The 15,678-nt window shown below is 35.6% G+C and overlaps 1 protein-coding gene across 2 annotated transcripts in view; it reads left to right on the top strand.

Moving 5' to 3' along the window:
- TRIM24 (tripartite motif containing 24) overlaps nt 1-15,678 on the top strand; it is a 99,523-nt gene that overhangs the window by 66,115 nt on the left and 17,730 nt on the right. The window contains exons 8-9 of one of the 2 annotated variants that reach the window (XM_038559427.1): nt 8,737-8,854; nt 11,316-11,482. In XM_038559427.1, coding sequence (XP_038415355.1) covers nt 8,737-8,854; nt 11,316-11,482 — 285 coding nt within the window. Of the gene's footprint in view, nt 1-8,736; nt 8,855-11,315; nt 11,585-15,678 lie in introns of both variants that reach the window. The other variant, XM_038559426.1, reaches the window with a different exon arrangement.

Genomic DNA, 15,678 nt, shown 5'->3' with positions numbered 1-15,678 from the left:
GTAAGACAGACTAAGTATGGCATTTAACATACCACTAAAACATAGAAACAGTGGAATTATTGGAATACTTAAAATTCAGAATTGTTCATTGGTTTGTTTGTACTTCATTGCCCTTTACCTATTTTTTTTTACCTGTTTCTAACTTTAATTGATCAAAAATTTAAAAATATACTTAACTGCCATTGTTGAGGTATAACTTCAATTTTAATCCATCATTATCTTTGTTTTCTTCTTTTCCAGGTTTTCTCTCAGAGGCTATTGAACTTAATACTAAAAATAATGATAGTAAAGATTTCCTAATCACCTATAGTGTGCCAGACACTAATTTTAAGCATTTTCCATGTAATATTCCACTTAAGCTTCTACATTGGATTTTGGGGGAGGTTTTTGTTTACGATTTTTATTTTAATTCTAGTTCGTTAACATATAGTGTAATACTGGTTTCAGGAGTAGAATTTAGTGATTTGTCACTTACATAAACACTCAGTGCTCATCAGAAAAAGTGCCCTCCTTAATCCCCATCACCCATTTAGCCTATCTCCTGCCCACTTTCTCCCCTATCACCCCTCAATTTGTTCTCCATAATTAGGATCAGCCCCTCCTTTTTTCCTCCCTTTTCCCCTATGCTCACCTATTTTGTTTCTTAAATTCCATATATGAATGAAATCATATGGTATTTGTCTTTCTCAGACTGACTTGTTTGCTTAGCATGTTGCTCTCTAGCTTCATTCGTATCATTTCATTGCAAATGGCAAAATTTCATTCTATCTGACGGCTGAGTAATATTCCTGTGTGTGTGTGTGTGTGTGTGTGTGTGTGTGTGTATACACTGGTAAGATAGACTTTATCCATTCATCAGTCAGTGGACATTTGGGCTCTTTCTGTAATTTGGCTATTATTGACAATGCTGCTATAAACATTGGGGTGCGTGTTCCCCCTTTGAATCAGGATCTTTGTATCCTTTGCACTACTAGTGGTGCAATGGCTGGGCCATTTTCATAACTAGGTATACCTAGGGACACCTGGATGGAACATTCAGTTAAGCTTCCAACTCTTGGTTTGGGCTTAGGTTGTGGTCTCAGGGTCATGAGATTGAGCCTGGAGTCTGTTTAAGACTTTTCCTCTGTCTCTCCGCCCCCCCCCCCCGCCCCCCCCCCCCCCGACTCCAGCTCACTCACTTGTTCTCACTCTCTCTCAAATTAAAAAACAAACAAAACAAAACAAAAAAAAAACTAGGTGTAACTATCCATCTTTATTGTATGAATAATGAAACCAAGGCACAGAGTTAAGTAACATGCCTAAGGTTATTACACAGTAGGAGGTATAACCAAAATTCTGTCTTGGACACCTGAGTTTAGAGGCTGTGTTTCTCTTGCTGACAGTACATTGTTTACTCTGGCGTCCATGTATGGTACTGTATATTGCAACCCCATTTGCTATGGAAGAGTGTCTGTGTGATCAGATGAACAATTTTGATAGTAGTTCAGAACCTTGCTACTGAAAATATTTAGTCACTGCAAACTATTAATCACCTGAAGATTCTCGTTTTAGAGTTGTAAAGTGGAGCCAAATTCTATATTTCTTACAAGCTCCTGGGAGATGCTAATGCCACTGTTCTAGAACTATGCTTTAGTAGCAAGGATCTAGAAGATACTTAACCACTGGAAGTCAAACCATATAAACATTTTAAAAAATTCCTGCCTTACCTTCATTTTATTAAAAATTCCACAGAGAGTTATCCTTTGAAATTGAATTAGGACATCCAAATCAGTTTTCTGTTCACCTATACCATTTTTGGAATCAAGTGGCAGAATTTTTCGGTGACCATTTTGTAATAAGGAAATATACTTCTGGATAAACTTCTATAAACTAGGTTCAAATATTGAGTTCAAGACTTACTAAAAAAACTGATTTGTAACTATTTCTAGAACTACTCCTAATCATGAATTGTATTCACTCAGAATTTTTTTCTTTCATAATATTTAATGATGTACTCTTTCTTGAGTCTTTTTTTAACTGCTTTATTGGTGTAATGAAAAACAGCTTCTGTATAGTACGTATCTTCTCTGTTTTCCTGAATATTTTTCTGAGAGTTAAACAGAAAAAGAAGAGTATAAAATGAAAGAATTGTCTTTTTTTCAATTAAGAATGAAAATTATGAATATTGAATATTGTTACTACATATGTGTAAGAAAACATTCATACAAATATTTAGTAACCTGTTTAAAAATTTCTCTAATTTTATTAATGGTTTTTTTTTTACAATTATGAGAAAACAAAATAGGAGATGAGATTACTTAATCTGCAAAATTATCTCTTGACATAGGAGAGAGGGAGGTTATTCTTTATATTCTACATAGGAGAAAATGAGTTTGCAAATCATAAAGAATCAATTATAAGGGACCAATACCTAATTGACAGAATCATTTTTTTTCTAATTTTTAAAAGCCTGTGAAATCCAAGTGGGCCTTTAGGCATTACCAATAGCCAGTGTAGTTAATAAAATGATTTGTCTTTAATGTATACAGAGCTGAGGTTCACGATTATTTGTAAACACTTACAAGAGTTTCCAACCTCAAAAATTTTGAAAACTGCTATATTCTACAACCCTGCTCTTCATAATTCTTATGCTTGGTACATATAGCCATGTTTACTCAGGTTATCTTTTTAAAATTTGTTTTATTTTTCTTTTTAAAGATTTTATTTATTTATTCATGAGAGACACAGAGAGCCAGAGACATAGGCAGAGGGAGAAGCAGGCTCCCTGGGGGGGAGCCTGATAGGGGGCTTGATCCCAGGACCCCAGGATCATGACCCAAGCCAAAGGCAGATGCTCAACTACTGAATCACTCGGGTGCCCCCTAAGGTTATCTTTCAAATGATGGCTTTTATGTGCTTAAAAAAAATAAGAAATGCCTTGCAGGCCTGAAATTTCAAGCCTAGCTTGCTTGCAATTCTCAGTTCATCTTTTTGCTATAGGAATTGTGGTCAGTAAAAGACCCAGTGGAACAGTGGAATCTTTTCAGAAGTCCAGTTTTAAACAGATTTTGAAACATTTTCACAGTATTTCCTCAGGATTCTTCTATCAACCTGTTAACACTGAATTTACCCTTATATTATGTAGAAGGAAGGCAAGAAATATTGACAGAAGACCAGGAGAGTAAAGCACTATCATTCTTGTTACCAGCTGTGAATATTTCTATACTACTAGAATTAGGAAACTATTAAGTTATAAGTAGTAAAAAGGAATGCTACAATCTCTTTTCTCCTTTTTCACTTCCTCCCATCTAATTACTCTTAGAAGACCTTTATGTTTTCCCGAATGTCTCATTGCTAACACTTTGCTTCTAATCCTTTGGACTCACAGTATATGATGCTGTCTTGACTGGGTATTGGTACCTTTTCCTAGAATGCTGCCTCTTTCTCCTGAATAACTAATGTTCATCATTTTAGAGACTACCAGCTGCAGTTTAGATTTGTCTTCCTTTCCTCTTGGCAGCCTTTCATGACCAAGACTGGATTGGATTTCTCTTCTATGTGTTTGCAAATCCTTTGTGCATATGTCTATCATACAATTATTGATTTTTATGTACTATTGTATTTGCATATGTTTCTATGACTCATTAGATTTTATACTTCTCAAAGGTAGGAATTTTGTATTACTCAGTGCTTGATGTATAGGAATGAAACAAAAGATTGATGGTGAAAATATGGCAGATAACATCTGTCAGAAGCTCAAAGTATAGACAAAACTGCATGTTAATTTTTACAGCATTGGAAATTCAAATACTAAATTTCTTCTTTAAGTTTATTTTAACTTCAATAGAAAGGAGACAGTGTTGCTATCTTGAAAGCTGTTTTGATATCTTTTATATTTCAAAAATTTTTTTCATCTTTTGCTTTTTGAACAGTTAGCTAAGTTTTCAGTGTGAAACCTGAGTTCATTTAAGTTTAGATACATCTGAAAAGATTAATAAAGTATAGTTAGTTAATGAACCTTATGTTCTACACCAGCCAGGCTTTATGATTTTTCAGAACTATCTAAAACATATGTCAGGAATTTTATTTTATTTTATTTTATTTTATTTTATTTTTTATTTTTTTGTGTATCAGGATTTTTTTTTTATATGTATCAGGATTTTTGACAGAGTTTACATTTTATATGGGTAATAAAATAATTTGACAGTAAGAGAGCTCTTACATCTTGACAACAAAATACATCAGGAAAAAAATTGTTACTTCAAGGAATAGTTTGGCCAAATTTGGTATTACTTTTAGACGTTGGCACAACTTAATTAGCAAATAGATGCTAGTTATCTGAGTTGTAAATAAATTGTCTTTTTTAGCTTCTCATCAGCAAAAGGGATTTACAGCATAGTACCTGAAAGGGGGAAAAGTATGTCCCAAGGGTTTTATTACCTCATTGTTCCTTTTAATTAGAGCTGATTTTCTTTTAAGAAAGTGCTCACATTTCTGATTTTAACCATTTTTTCTGTGCAAATGATGAAGGGAAAAATCTTATGTCATAATGTAAAGCGATAAATGTAGAAAGAATAGATGGTAAAGAAGCACATTTGGTCACTATCCTAGAGGTAATTAAGGAGTCCTCAGAGTATGCTAATCTAGTGAGTAGAGAATTGACTAACAGGATCTCAGTGTAATCCTAGAATACCTCTTTGCAAAACACTAATCAGTTACAAAGGGGGAAATCCAGTGAATTTAAAGTGGAGAAACAGGGCAGCAAAATGCCAGGTGATGAGGATTTGTATCAGCAACTGTGGGAAAGATTGAAATCCTGAGCTTCCCGATCTGATGTGCTAAGAAATACACATTATCATTTGTGTGGAATTCCTGACAAGAATGCTCTACTAAGTCTGCTCAGGAGGAATTCTACTCAGACCCGGGTTGAAGGTCATCTTGCATAATATAAGGCCTGAGCCATCAAAGGACATGAATGACAGGGAATGATTAAGGAACTGCAGAGACATGGGAACTAAATACAACCTGTATTCTTTGAGAGCATCCTAGGAAGTACCCTATTGGGAGAATTCCCATTTGAATATGGTCTTTGGATTGGATGGTAGTATTGTGACAAACATGCTTTCTGAATTTGGAGCTTGCCGCTTATGTTAGGGGATCTTTTTGTTAAGATGCACTCACTGGAGTGTTTGGAACAGAACTTCATGTTTGCAACTTGCTGTCAAAAGGTTCAGAAAAAGACAATAAGAGTGTATGTGTGCAGAAGCATTTGGGCAGGCACGGAGACAAATGTGCTAATAATACATTAACAGGTGGGAAATCTGGGTGAAGAGTGCTTTTTAGTTTTTCACAATTTTAAAATTATTTCAAAATGATTAAATTTGGGGAATGATGAAACTATTTAGGAAGGAAAGTTCTTGGAATGATTGTTATGGTTTGCATATTAACATTTTTTTACCATAAGAACTGATAGAGGATGCAAAAATTTAAGAAAGGGAGAAAAACTTAGGGAGAAGAACATTGTATTGACTGCTATATACTGCACTACACACTGTGCCATGTATTCCACATAGTCCCAAAATAATTTCATGTTTTATGCCTAAAATAGGCTATTGGAAATAGTTTAGCAACTGAAGTAAATTTATTTATTCAACGCTTACTTATTGAATACCTGCTGTATTTCAGACAGCATTCTAAGCACTGGGAGAACAGAAGACAGAATCTTTGCCTCAAGAAGTTGCATTTTAGTGGGAAGAGACAGTACTGAAAATAAGTAATACCATGTAACAGCATACATATTTTAAGTGCTCTAGAGAAAAGTAAATTAAGGAAAGAAGTTGAAAGAGCGTGATATTTGAGCAAACACTGAAAAAAGTGAGGAAGCAAAACCTGAAGGAAGTAAATATTTAGGGGATATTCTGGCAGAGCATACATCAAGTGCAAAGATGGAGATGGGAGTTTTTGTGATATGGATACAAGGAGTCCTGGGGGGCCCGAGCAGAGTGAAGGAGCAGAAAGTTAGTACAAGTTAAGTCAGAAAAGTAATGCAAAGTCAAATACCACAAGCATGGTAGTTCATTATGAGGACTTTGGTTTTTAATCTGACTGTTATGGGGAGCCATTGGAGAGGGGGGGTCTTGAGGACAACAGAGTATGATTTACATTTTAATAATCACTGTGGCTGAGAATAGACTATAGGTATTTGAGGGCAAGGAAGAAATAAGGGAGACCAGTTAGAATCTTACTGCAATAAGGTGGCTTTTCCAAGGTGGTAGCAGGAGAATTAATAGAGTTGATGAGAAAACTGGTAGGATTATCCATATCTTTTAAGGATAGAACCAGTAAGATTTGCTGACAGGTTGAACGTAGGGTGTGAGACAAAGAAAGGAACTAGGGACTAAGCAGTAAGGAAAATAGTGCTGCCAGTAGTGGAGATAGGGAAGGTTATAGGACAAGTAGACTTGAGGAAAAAGATCAAAAGTTCCCTTTTAGACATACTAAATTTGAGGTGCTTACCAGACACCAGATGATGAGTAAGAAATTGGAAATGCAAGTTCAAAAAAGAGATCCAGACTTGAGATACAAATTCAAGAGTCATTTAAACTATGACACTCTATGAGATCACTAAAACTATGTGTGTATAGGAGAAAAGAAGGCAGTTGGAAGACTGAAAGAACCAACACTGGAGGCTGCGATGGTGCATTGGAATCCAAACCTATTCTCAGTGGCCACCAAAAGTAGTAGTTGGTGGAATATGAGCAACACCACAAGAGTATAATATACTGAAAGCCAAGTGCAGGAAGTGGCTTCAGGAAAGAATGGGAGGAGGGGAACAGAGAGCAGTAAAAATAGCCAGTAAAAAAAAAAAAAAAAAAAAAAAAGAATTTTTTTTAAGAGTTTGCTGTAAAAAAATAAAAATAAAAAGGCAGAAAAACGGGGCAGTGGATGATAGAAAAGGAGCCAAGAGTTTTGTTTTTAGCCAGCAAAAGTTAAAACATGTTTATATGTTGATAAGAGTGATCCAGTAAAATGGAAGCCTAGGTGAGGGAAGACGTCTATGAGTAGGCAAGAAAGGTTGGGTACTCCTGCGTAAGTGGAAGGACTGGCTTTAGAAGCATGGCCATTTAGGGGCACCTGGCTGGCTGTCAGATAAGCATCTGACTCTTGATTTCAGCATAGATCATGATCCCAGAGTCCTGGGATCAAGCCCCACATCAGATTCCATCCTCCGTGGGGGAGTTTGCTTGAGCACACATGTGCTCTGTCTCTCTCAAATAAATAAAATTAAAAAAAAAAAAAAAAAAAAAGGCACGGCCATTGAATCCATTGTAATAGGAGGGAACACTAATATAAGTGGTGAGAATTTGTAGAAGGTCCCTGACTATTCATTCCTACTCTCTCAGTAAAATTATAAGCAAAATCAGCTGAGATTGAGCATGAGGGAGGAAGGAGGTGGTAGAGATTTGAGAAGAAAATCTGAATAGTCATTTAGGAGAGTAGGGAAGTAAAGTACTAGAAAAATGTCATATGATAGCCAGCCAAACTTAGGGGCCCACATGAAGTAAATTGTCATGTGTTACATAGTCCAGTTATATCTGGCCAAAACTTGGGTTTAACCAGGGTTGTTTGGGGGAAAGATTGAGAGGGAAGGAAGTATATGTGATGGAGTATGTGATGGAAAGAGGTATTGAGGTTATATGCAAGGAAATGATTATGGTGATTGACCCTGGATTTCAGCTGGGTAAGGTTCCTGGTAAGGTGAGATCAAAGGATAGGGGGATATTATAAGAGCAAACACATGTAGGACCTTTAAGGTTTATAGGATTATTGGTACCTAGAGGAAGTAAGTTGAGAAGAAGGTTCAGCTGGTTGGATATTAAAATCATCAAGAATTATGACAAGAGTGATATTGGAGATGGTGATAGTTTGCCAGAAACTCAATTCTTCAACTAAGGGAGAATGATCAAGTATTCAGCGGGACCACAGTGTGGAAGGAGGTTGGCAGCGGTGGGGGTGTATGGTGTGGTGACATGAGATTCAAAACAGAGGAGCAAGGAGAACCATCCCACTAGCAGGCCTACTTATGGGCTGTACTTACATCTCCTGAGCAGAGATTGTACTTTCCATAACTCATTAGCCCTCTAAGTTTTGAATCCTTCTTTAAAAAAGTAAGTAAAATAAAAGAGTGATACGTGTTTTTAAAAATTATTTTGCAAATATTTAGTTGGTGATTCTCTGAAGTTTTAATAATTCAAAAAATTAATCATAACCTATCACTTTAAGATACTTTTCAGTTTTTTTTTAAGATTTATTTATTTACTTATTTATGATAGACATAGAGAGAGAGAGAGAGAGGCACAAAGACACAGGCAGAGGGAGAAGCAGGCTCCCTGCAGGGAGCCCGACGTGGGATTCGATCCTGGGACTCCGGGATTGCGCCCTGGGCCAAAGGCAGGCACCAAACCGCTGAGCCACCCAGGGATCCCCACTTTTCAGCTTTGTATTCAGTAGTATAGCTAATTGAATTATATTTCAAAACTTTTAACATGTTTAAAAAAAAACAAACTTGACATGTTTTGGAAAGAAAACTTTGTTATATATGTTGTTGTAAAATATGTTGTATGTCCACATTTTATAACTTAGATACAATTATTTTGTGTTAGCATACATACCAGAGACCATTTTTTGTGTATTTACTTAATATATTGTTTGCCTGATTAAAGACACCAATGTTTAGTTGTCTTTCCTTTTTTCTAGATTACATACCGATTAAGGCACCTCCTTCGAGCAAGGTGTGATGCTTCCCCAGTGACCAACAATACCATCCAGTTTCACTGTGATCCTAGTTTCTGGGCTCAGAATATTATCAATTTAGGTAGGCCTTTATGTCAATTTTCTCAAAGTGTCATTTGTTTCTGGAACTATTAATGATTATGACACATTATTGAAAACGTATTTCCTTCTACCCATGAAGCGCTTTTATCACCTTGTTTTGAAGACATGGAGTTTTTGCCAGTATTTTATAAATGTTATGTATATGTGTGACACATGCATGAATAATACAACAACACATGTAAATAAATGGATGATAGGAACATCCTTATGACTCACAGATGTCTAGACTTTGGGATTTAGAAGTTTTTTTTCCCCATAGAATCTTGCTTGTATGTTAACTGTAGGTTTATTAGAATGGGGTAATGAAACTTTTCACTCATGACTGACTGCCATTGATACAGGATTTTTTATTTTTGGAGTATATTCTATTAAAATAGTATTTCTCATATTGGCTTACTTTTTATACCTAGTCATGAAGCACCTAAGGATTCATTTGCTTGATCTTGCTAGGGAAGATTTCTTATTTTTTTACTCCCCTTTTATGTAATAACTATATTTAAAACTGCCTAATTGGAGTATAACATGCATATAGAAAAGTGCCCCAGTTTCAAGTATTAGAGTCCACTGACTTATCATAAAGGGAGACTATCATTTTGGTAAGATTAGGAGCTCAAATATCTTTGCAGGCAGCTCACCAGGAAGTTATTTATCTTCCTTTCTTTATTTGCTAGTGGAAAAAGTCTTCACTTTCTACCTCTTAATTTCTCACAGGAAAACTAAAGAAATAGAAGTCTAAGAATTCCCTATACATTCTTCATCAACCACCAGTGTATTCCCTTTGATGACAGCTTTTGGTCTCACTGACCGTGTTTCAAAATCCTCAAAGATAGTTGCTGTCACTCCCTAGGCTAGATTCTAGGTAGGAAAGGAAGAAATGGCTAGAAAGAGAGCCAGTGCTGTCAGAACATACCAAGAATGGAGGCAATAAGCTTACGCAAATCTCATCCACACAACAGAACAAAAAAGGACAGCGATAAAGTGACCTCTGCAGCTCAATTGCAAAATGCATGCAGCAACGTATTTATTGATAGATAGCAGGCAACTGGAATCACACACACCTATATTACTAAAAATAAGCATCTTAATGCAAAGTGCATTTATAAGCATCTCTTACCCTTCCCCACTGAACCATCACACATTCAGCTATATGGAGAACATAAGCAGTCATATACAGAAATACATATAAGCATATCACAGAATAAACCACATGATATAGTAAAATTAAGAATGTGTAACTATATACACATAAATGGATAGTTTTAGATAAATCTGTATCAGCAAAAGCAAAATAAAAACAGCATCTCTGTTGTGAAGTTTGTGAAAATCCTATAATAAAATCAAATAATATACTGTAAGACTTCTCAGAGCCATCATTTATAGCTGTGAAAATTGTCATTTACAATGAGATTTGCATTTTAAATATTCTAAGAAGGAGACAAGTTTCCCAAACTTGTTTATGCATGGCTTCTGAGAAACATCTTCTAGAAGAGTGCAAGGGGAAAATACTAACCTAGATCAACATTCAGTTAATGTCTTGGTGAGTTTGGGTAAGTTGTTCAATTTCCCTGAGCCTTAGATTCCCTTATCTATAAAAAGGACTTTAGCAAGGATGTACGTAGACGTACTCTCATATTGCCTAACACAGTGAGTATGTAATGAGTGATAATATTTTTTAGGATATTTATGCTTATAGAAGATCAGAAACATTTAATTGAATCTCTACTGTTGAAGTCAACCTTTGCCTTATGCTTTGATCAGACCTATTGACGGCACCTTTAAATTCTAAGTGTAACTATAAGCCAAATTGCTGTCTTATCAGAGAACTGATGTAGTATGCACTGTGAGGATATAAGGAACTTTAGAGATTACTAATTGTTCCTACTAACGAATCAGAAATACATTGTGGGAATTTTAGAACCAATGTCAGGTTTCCTTGTTTTGTTTTGATAACAGTAGTTCTCAAGGTATAGTATGAGGCTTGTTTAGGAGACCACGAGGCCTCCCTTTTCCAACTACATGTCTGTATGTGGCCAGTTTTCTGCATATATTTCAACCTAAACAATATATCATGACAGATAATGCAACGACAGATAGGAGAATTCAGCTTTTAGTCCAGACATGTAAAGAGATTTTTTTAAATATAAAAAAAATAATACCACTCATCACTAATTTTTTGAAAAGTTTTTTCATAAAAATGTGTTATTCTGGGTTTATTTTTAAATGAATTAAGAGGTAAAAAATGCTTTTAATAGTTTCTAATATGGTAAAATTTGACAGCTAGAACTTACATAAACCTCGGGGCCTTCTATTTTTAAGAGTGTAAAGTGTTCCTGAGACCAAAAAGTTTCTTGGCAATTTGAAGTTCAGCAAAAATAGCCTTACAAAATACAGTATTTCACTATCAGAAAAACTTAAGAACTTAACCTTTTCTCTTTAATTAGGTTCTTTAGTAATTGAAGATAAAGAGAGTCAGCCACAAATGCCTAAGCAGAATCCTGTCGTGGAACAGAATTCACAGCCACCAGGTGGTTTATCTTCAAACCAGTTATCCAAGTTTCCAACACAGATCAGCCTAGCTCAATTACGACTCCAGCATATGCAGCAACAGGTAATGGCTCAGAGGCAACAGGTGCAACGGAGGCCAGCACCTGTGGGTTTACCAAACCCTAGAATGCAGGGGCCCATCCAGCAACCTTCCATCTCTCATCAGGTAAATTTGGAAGCAGGCCTGTCCTAACTTAGATAATTATAATACAATTGTATTCAGCATCTCTTAAAATAACCAAGACATCTGTCATCTATGATTTAAATATATAAATTTATAAAAATTTATCAAAAGTGTCCCTAACTTAACTCCTAGTTTTTAGTCCTTCTCAAAAAGGAATTAATAGTTTATTTGGCTGGTACGACTATTTTCATCTTCTCTTTGTTATCTTCAAATTATAACAGAGGATAAATGATTGCATTCCTAAACAACCCATGCCTATGGCTGATGGTAAAGTTGTGTATCTGTAACTCATTCTTCCTGTATTATGCTTCAGAATGATTTATACTTCATACTTCAGTTATTTGGTCTTTTTTTTTTTTTTAGTTAGTTATTTGGTCTTTGTGAGATTGCAGTGTTTAGGAAAATCACAGTGTGTCTTAGAAACTAGGGTAAAATGAAATAGAAAAGGGTTGAGGAGTGGTTCATTAGAAATCTCCCTTCCTTAGACTCTCTTTCTGAACAGATATTCCATGAACTATTCTTATTTTTACTAGATATGAAGTATTCCATTTACTTTTAATCCTATTTTTGCAGATAAGTTTATACTCTTTGTTAAAGAGTCTCGCTCAAGTTAGATCTGGGCATAATTAATAATAAAAGTTTACTCAGGAATGTAAAGTCTAATTCATACAAATTGTTATTTACAGTTACATTTATTTATTAGTTTATACCCTTCCTATTTCTAAGAAGGATTTGAAGTGGTATACTTCAAATGGAATGACATGAATGATATGGAATAAGGTTTAATAAGTATCAAAGTGTGCAGTACTAGGCTAAGAATTCTCATTTTACTTGAGAATGAGACTTAGATCAAGATTTTTTCTCAACCAAAGAAAACAAACAAATACTACCTATATTATTTGGTAAAAAGAAAACCTGCCTGTTAATTAAGGAAGAAACTTTTTACTAGTATTTTTCTAGCACTAAGAGGAATGTATAATATGGTTCTTTATGAAAAAGCAATGTAATGACATATTAGTATTTTTTATAGCAATTTTACAAAACATAGAATTGCTCTTCTTCGGGCTCTTACTTCAATACTGAATATAAAATTGTAGACATATGTAGATCCTGATTTTGTTAAGTTGCTTGTGTGAAAGCCGAAAGTGATTTATTTAAGGCTTATGGCTTTCTAGTAATTAGACTAAGAATGCATGTCGAATCCAGGGGAATATAAATATTCCAGTAGATTATTCCTCTAGAACTTTGTTCTAACTCACATTTTCATGGGAAGTGATTAACAAAGAATTTAAGAGAGCTTTGGTGAGTGTTCCTTGGGAAAAGACTTGTACACTTTAGATACCAGGAGCACAACTGAAAGAGTTGAAATTTTAAGAAAATTGAGTGATTTTATCATTACCTCTGTAGACTGGATCCACTGCAGGTAAACTTCAAAGAATACCAAAATATTTCTAAAGATAAATTTGAAGAGAAAAGAGAGTTGAGTGCCTAGAGCTAAGTATTCGCATAATTAATATTTATCTTAGGTGTCTGGGAGATAGAAAGGTGATTTTTATTTAATAGTTTATTAACATGGGGGCACATGGATGGTTCAGTTGGTTAAGCCTCTGCCTTTAGTTCAGGTCAGGGTTCTAGGATCCTGGGATCTAGTCCCATGTCAGATTCCCTGTTCAGTGGGGAGTCTGCTTTCTCCCTTTCCCTCTTCCCACTCATACTTTCTCATTCTCTCTCTCTCTCTCAAACAAAACTTTAAAAAAAAAAAGTTTATTAACATGAAAAAGAATAAATCTATTATTTGCGTTCATTGCCTTCTCACTAAGAAGGAACTGAGGTAATAAGTAGATATTATGTGACTTGGTCACTCTGTCATTGTTCTTTATAAGCAGTGACAAATTGAAAATGACCTCTGAGCCTTTGGCCTATATATCTCAGGAATTTATTTTTGATCTTATTTTCCTCTCTAGGATTTACTGCTACACAATCTATATAATGCACAGTCTCTATTCAACCTAATTTTCCCACTTAAAAATAAAGTAGTTTTCACATCTTTTGGTTATTCCCTCAGAGTGGTGTTTTCTACTATTCTCAATGACTCCTGAATCTTTTTTCATATTTAATCTCTCATTTTTATGTGTTCTCTGCCAAATACTCATATATTTTTCACTAATTATCCTCTTCCTTAAGCTTTCACATTGCTCTACCTAGCTATATACTTACTGTCTATAAGGAAGTTGTGTGTGCCTCTGGCTTTGTGGGTATGTTTAAATCATACTCTACATCTGTCCATAGGACATGGCTAATTTAAAGACTACTTCTAAAAATTGCTTACATGGGACGCCTGGGTGGCTCAGTGGTTAAGCATCTGCCTTCAGCCCAGGGCGTGATACTGGAGTTACTGGAGTCCCAGGATCAAGTCTCACATCGGGCTCCCTGCATGGAGCCTGCTTCTCCCTCTGCCTGTGTCTCTGCCTCTCTCTCTCTCTCTCTCTCTCTCTCTCTCTGTCTGTCTCTCCTGAATAAATAAAATCTTTAAAAAAAATAAAAATAAAAAAATAAAAATTGCTTACATGAGTTGTTTTTTGTAGAAGTAGGATATAGAACTAAGGGGTAAAAACTTGATAAACTGTGCATCTGTTTATTCAGCACACAGTCTATACTCCAGTGGACAGATCACAGTTTGTTAGAGAACATTGTCACCTATGTTTTATACATAATTCATAGCAATAGTTCTCACTCCTGAGTCATATTTACTGCTGTGGAGATACTCTTGTTCATTGCATACATTAATTTTTCCTACACAGTGGATGTATGTTAGAAGGACATCTGGTATCCTTCATGGTTATCTATGCACAATTGGGAAGTACTGACCTGGAATACAATCAAAGCCTATAATCATGAAGGTACTTAGAGTGAGGATGAGGATAATAATGTATATGTTTGCTTAAGCACTCAATTATTTCTCTATTCTGTATTTTCCTCTTGTATCTTCCTTGCATAGTAGTTGATTCCATGTAATTAAAGTAGCATTAGTTTTGCTTTTCCTCTTATGTTCATAACTAGTTCCTAATCTTATTCTTCAAAGTTGCCTCCCCTAAAACAATCAACTATAACAGTTTAGGAGAGGGGAAATAAAACATCTCCTGTCTTACTAAACTGTGAGCTCCTTGATGGCAAGGTTGACATTCATTCCCACACCGAGTTCTCAGAGTACAATATTCTAGCATCAAGTGTCATTTCTTGAGTGTATCAATGTATAAATCTCAGACGCGGTGGGGCTGTGAGAGTGGGGTAGCAAAGGACTAATGTAATTCCTTTTTTCTCTTTTAAGGACTGTTTCGGATGATTTCCCACTTTTTAAAAAGTTATCTCTTAGAAAAATTTAGAGTTTTCCACTATTTCCCTTGTAATTCATCAACTGTCTTCTGTTTGTGTTTCTCTGATACAAAACCCTCCAAGTTCCAAAACTTTGAAAATCAGAGAATCGCTATGGATTCAGGCTTATGCTTCTGTGTACAGTTATGACAGTTTCTCTAATATTTTTCTCTTCTTCAACCACAGAATTTCCTTTGGTCTTGAAAAATAGTATCTAAATCTATTTTTCATTGGGTCTATAATTGCTGGCCACTCTTGAGAGTTACTGAGAGTGAACCCAGTGCCAACTAATTTGTGAGAGAGGGAAAAGAAGCATTTACCCAGGAAAGGAGAGTTAATTCCACAAATGAGAAAGGAAAGCAAAAATAGCAGGGCTACATTTTATAGCTGTCGTCCTTCAGAGGGCCAAAAGTTTAGGTGCTGCTACTTCAGCCCTACGAATTTCTTTCTTTCTTTCTTTTAAGATTTTATTTATTCATGAGAGACACAGAGAGAAGCAGAGACACAGGCAGAGGGAGAAGCAGGCTCCATGCAGGGAGCCCGACATGGAACTCGATCCCGGGTCTCCAGGATCACACCCTGGGCTGAAGGCAGGTGCTACACTGCTGAGCCACCCAGGCGTCCCTAGCCCTACAAATTTCACATTTGTTTGTCCCCTATTGTATATGGAAGTTAATACTTCCCTTTCTGAGAAGTTCTAATCA

The sequence above is a fragment of the Canis lupus genome, chromosome 16 (assembly GCF_011100685.1).
Source record: "Canis lupus familiaris isolate Mischka breed German Shepherd chromosome 16, alternate assembly UU_Cfam_GSD_1.0, whole genome shotgun sequence".
Lineage (NCBI taxonomy): Eukaryota > Metazoa > Chordata > Mammalia > Carnivora > Canidae > Canis > Canis lupus.
The sequence above is the reverse complement of the archived record's forward strand: the minus strand, read 5'-3'. Positions and strand labels throughout refer to the sequence as shown.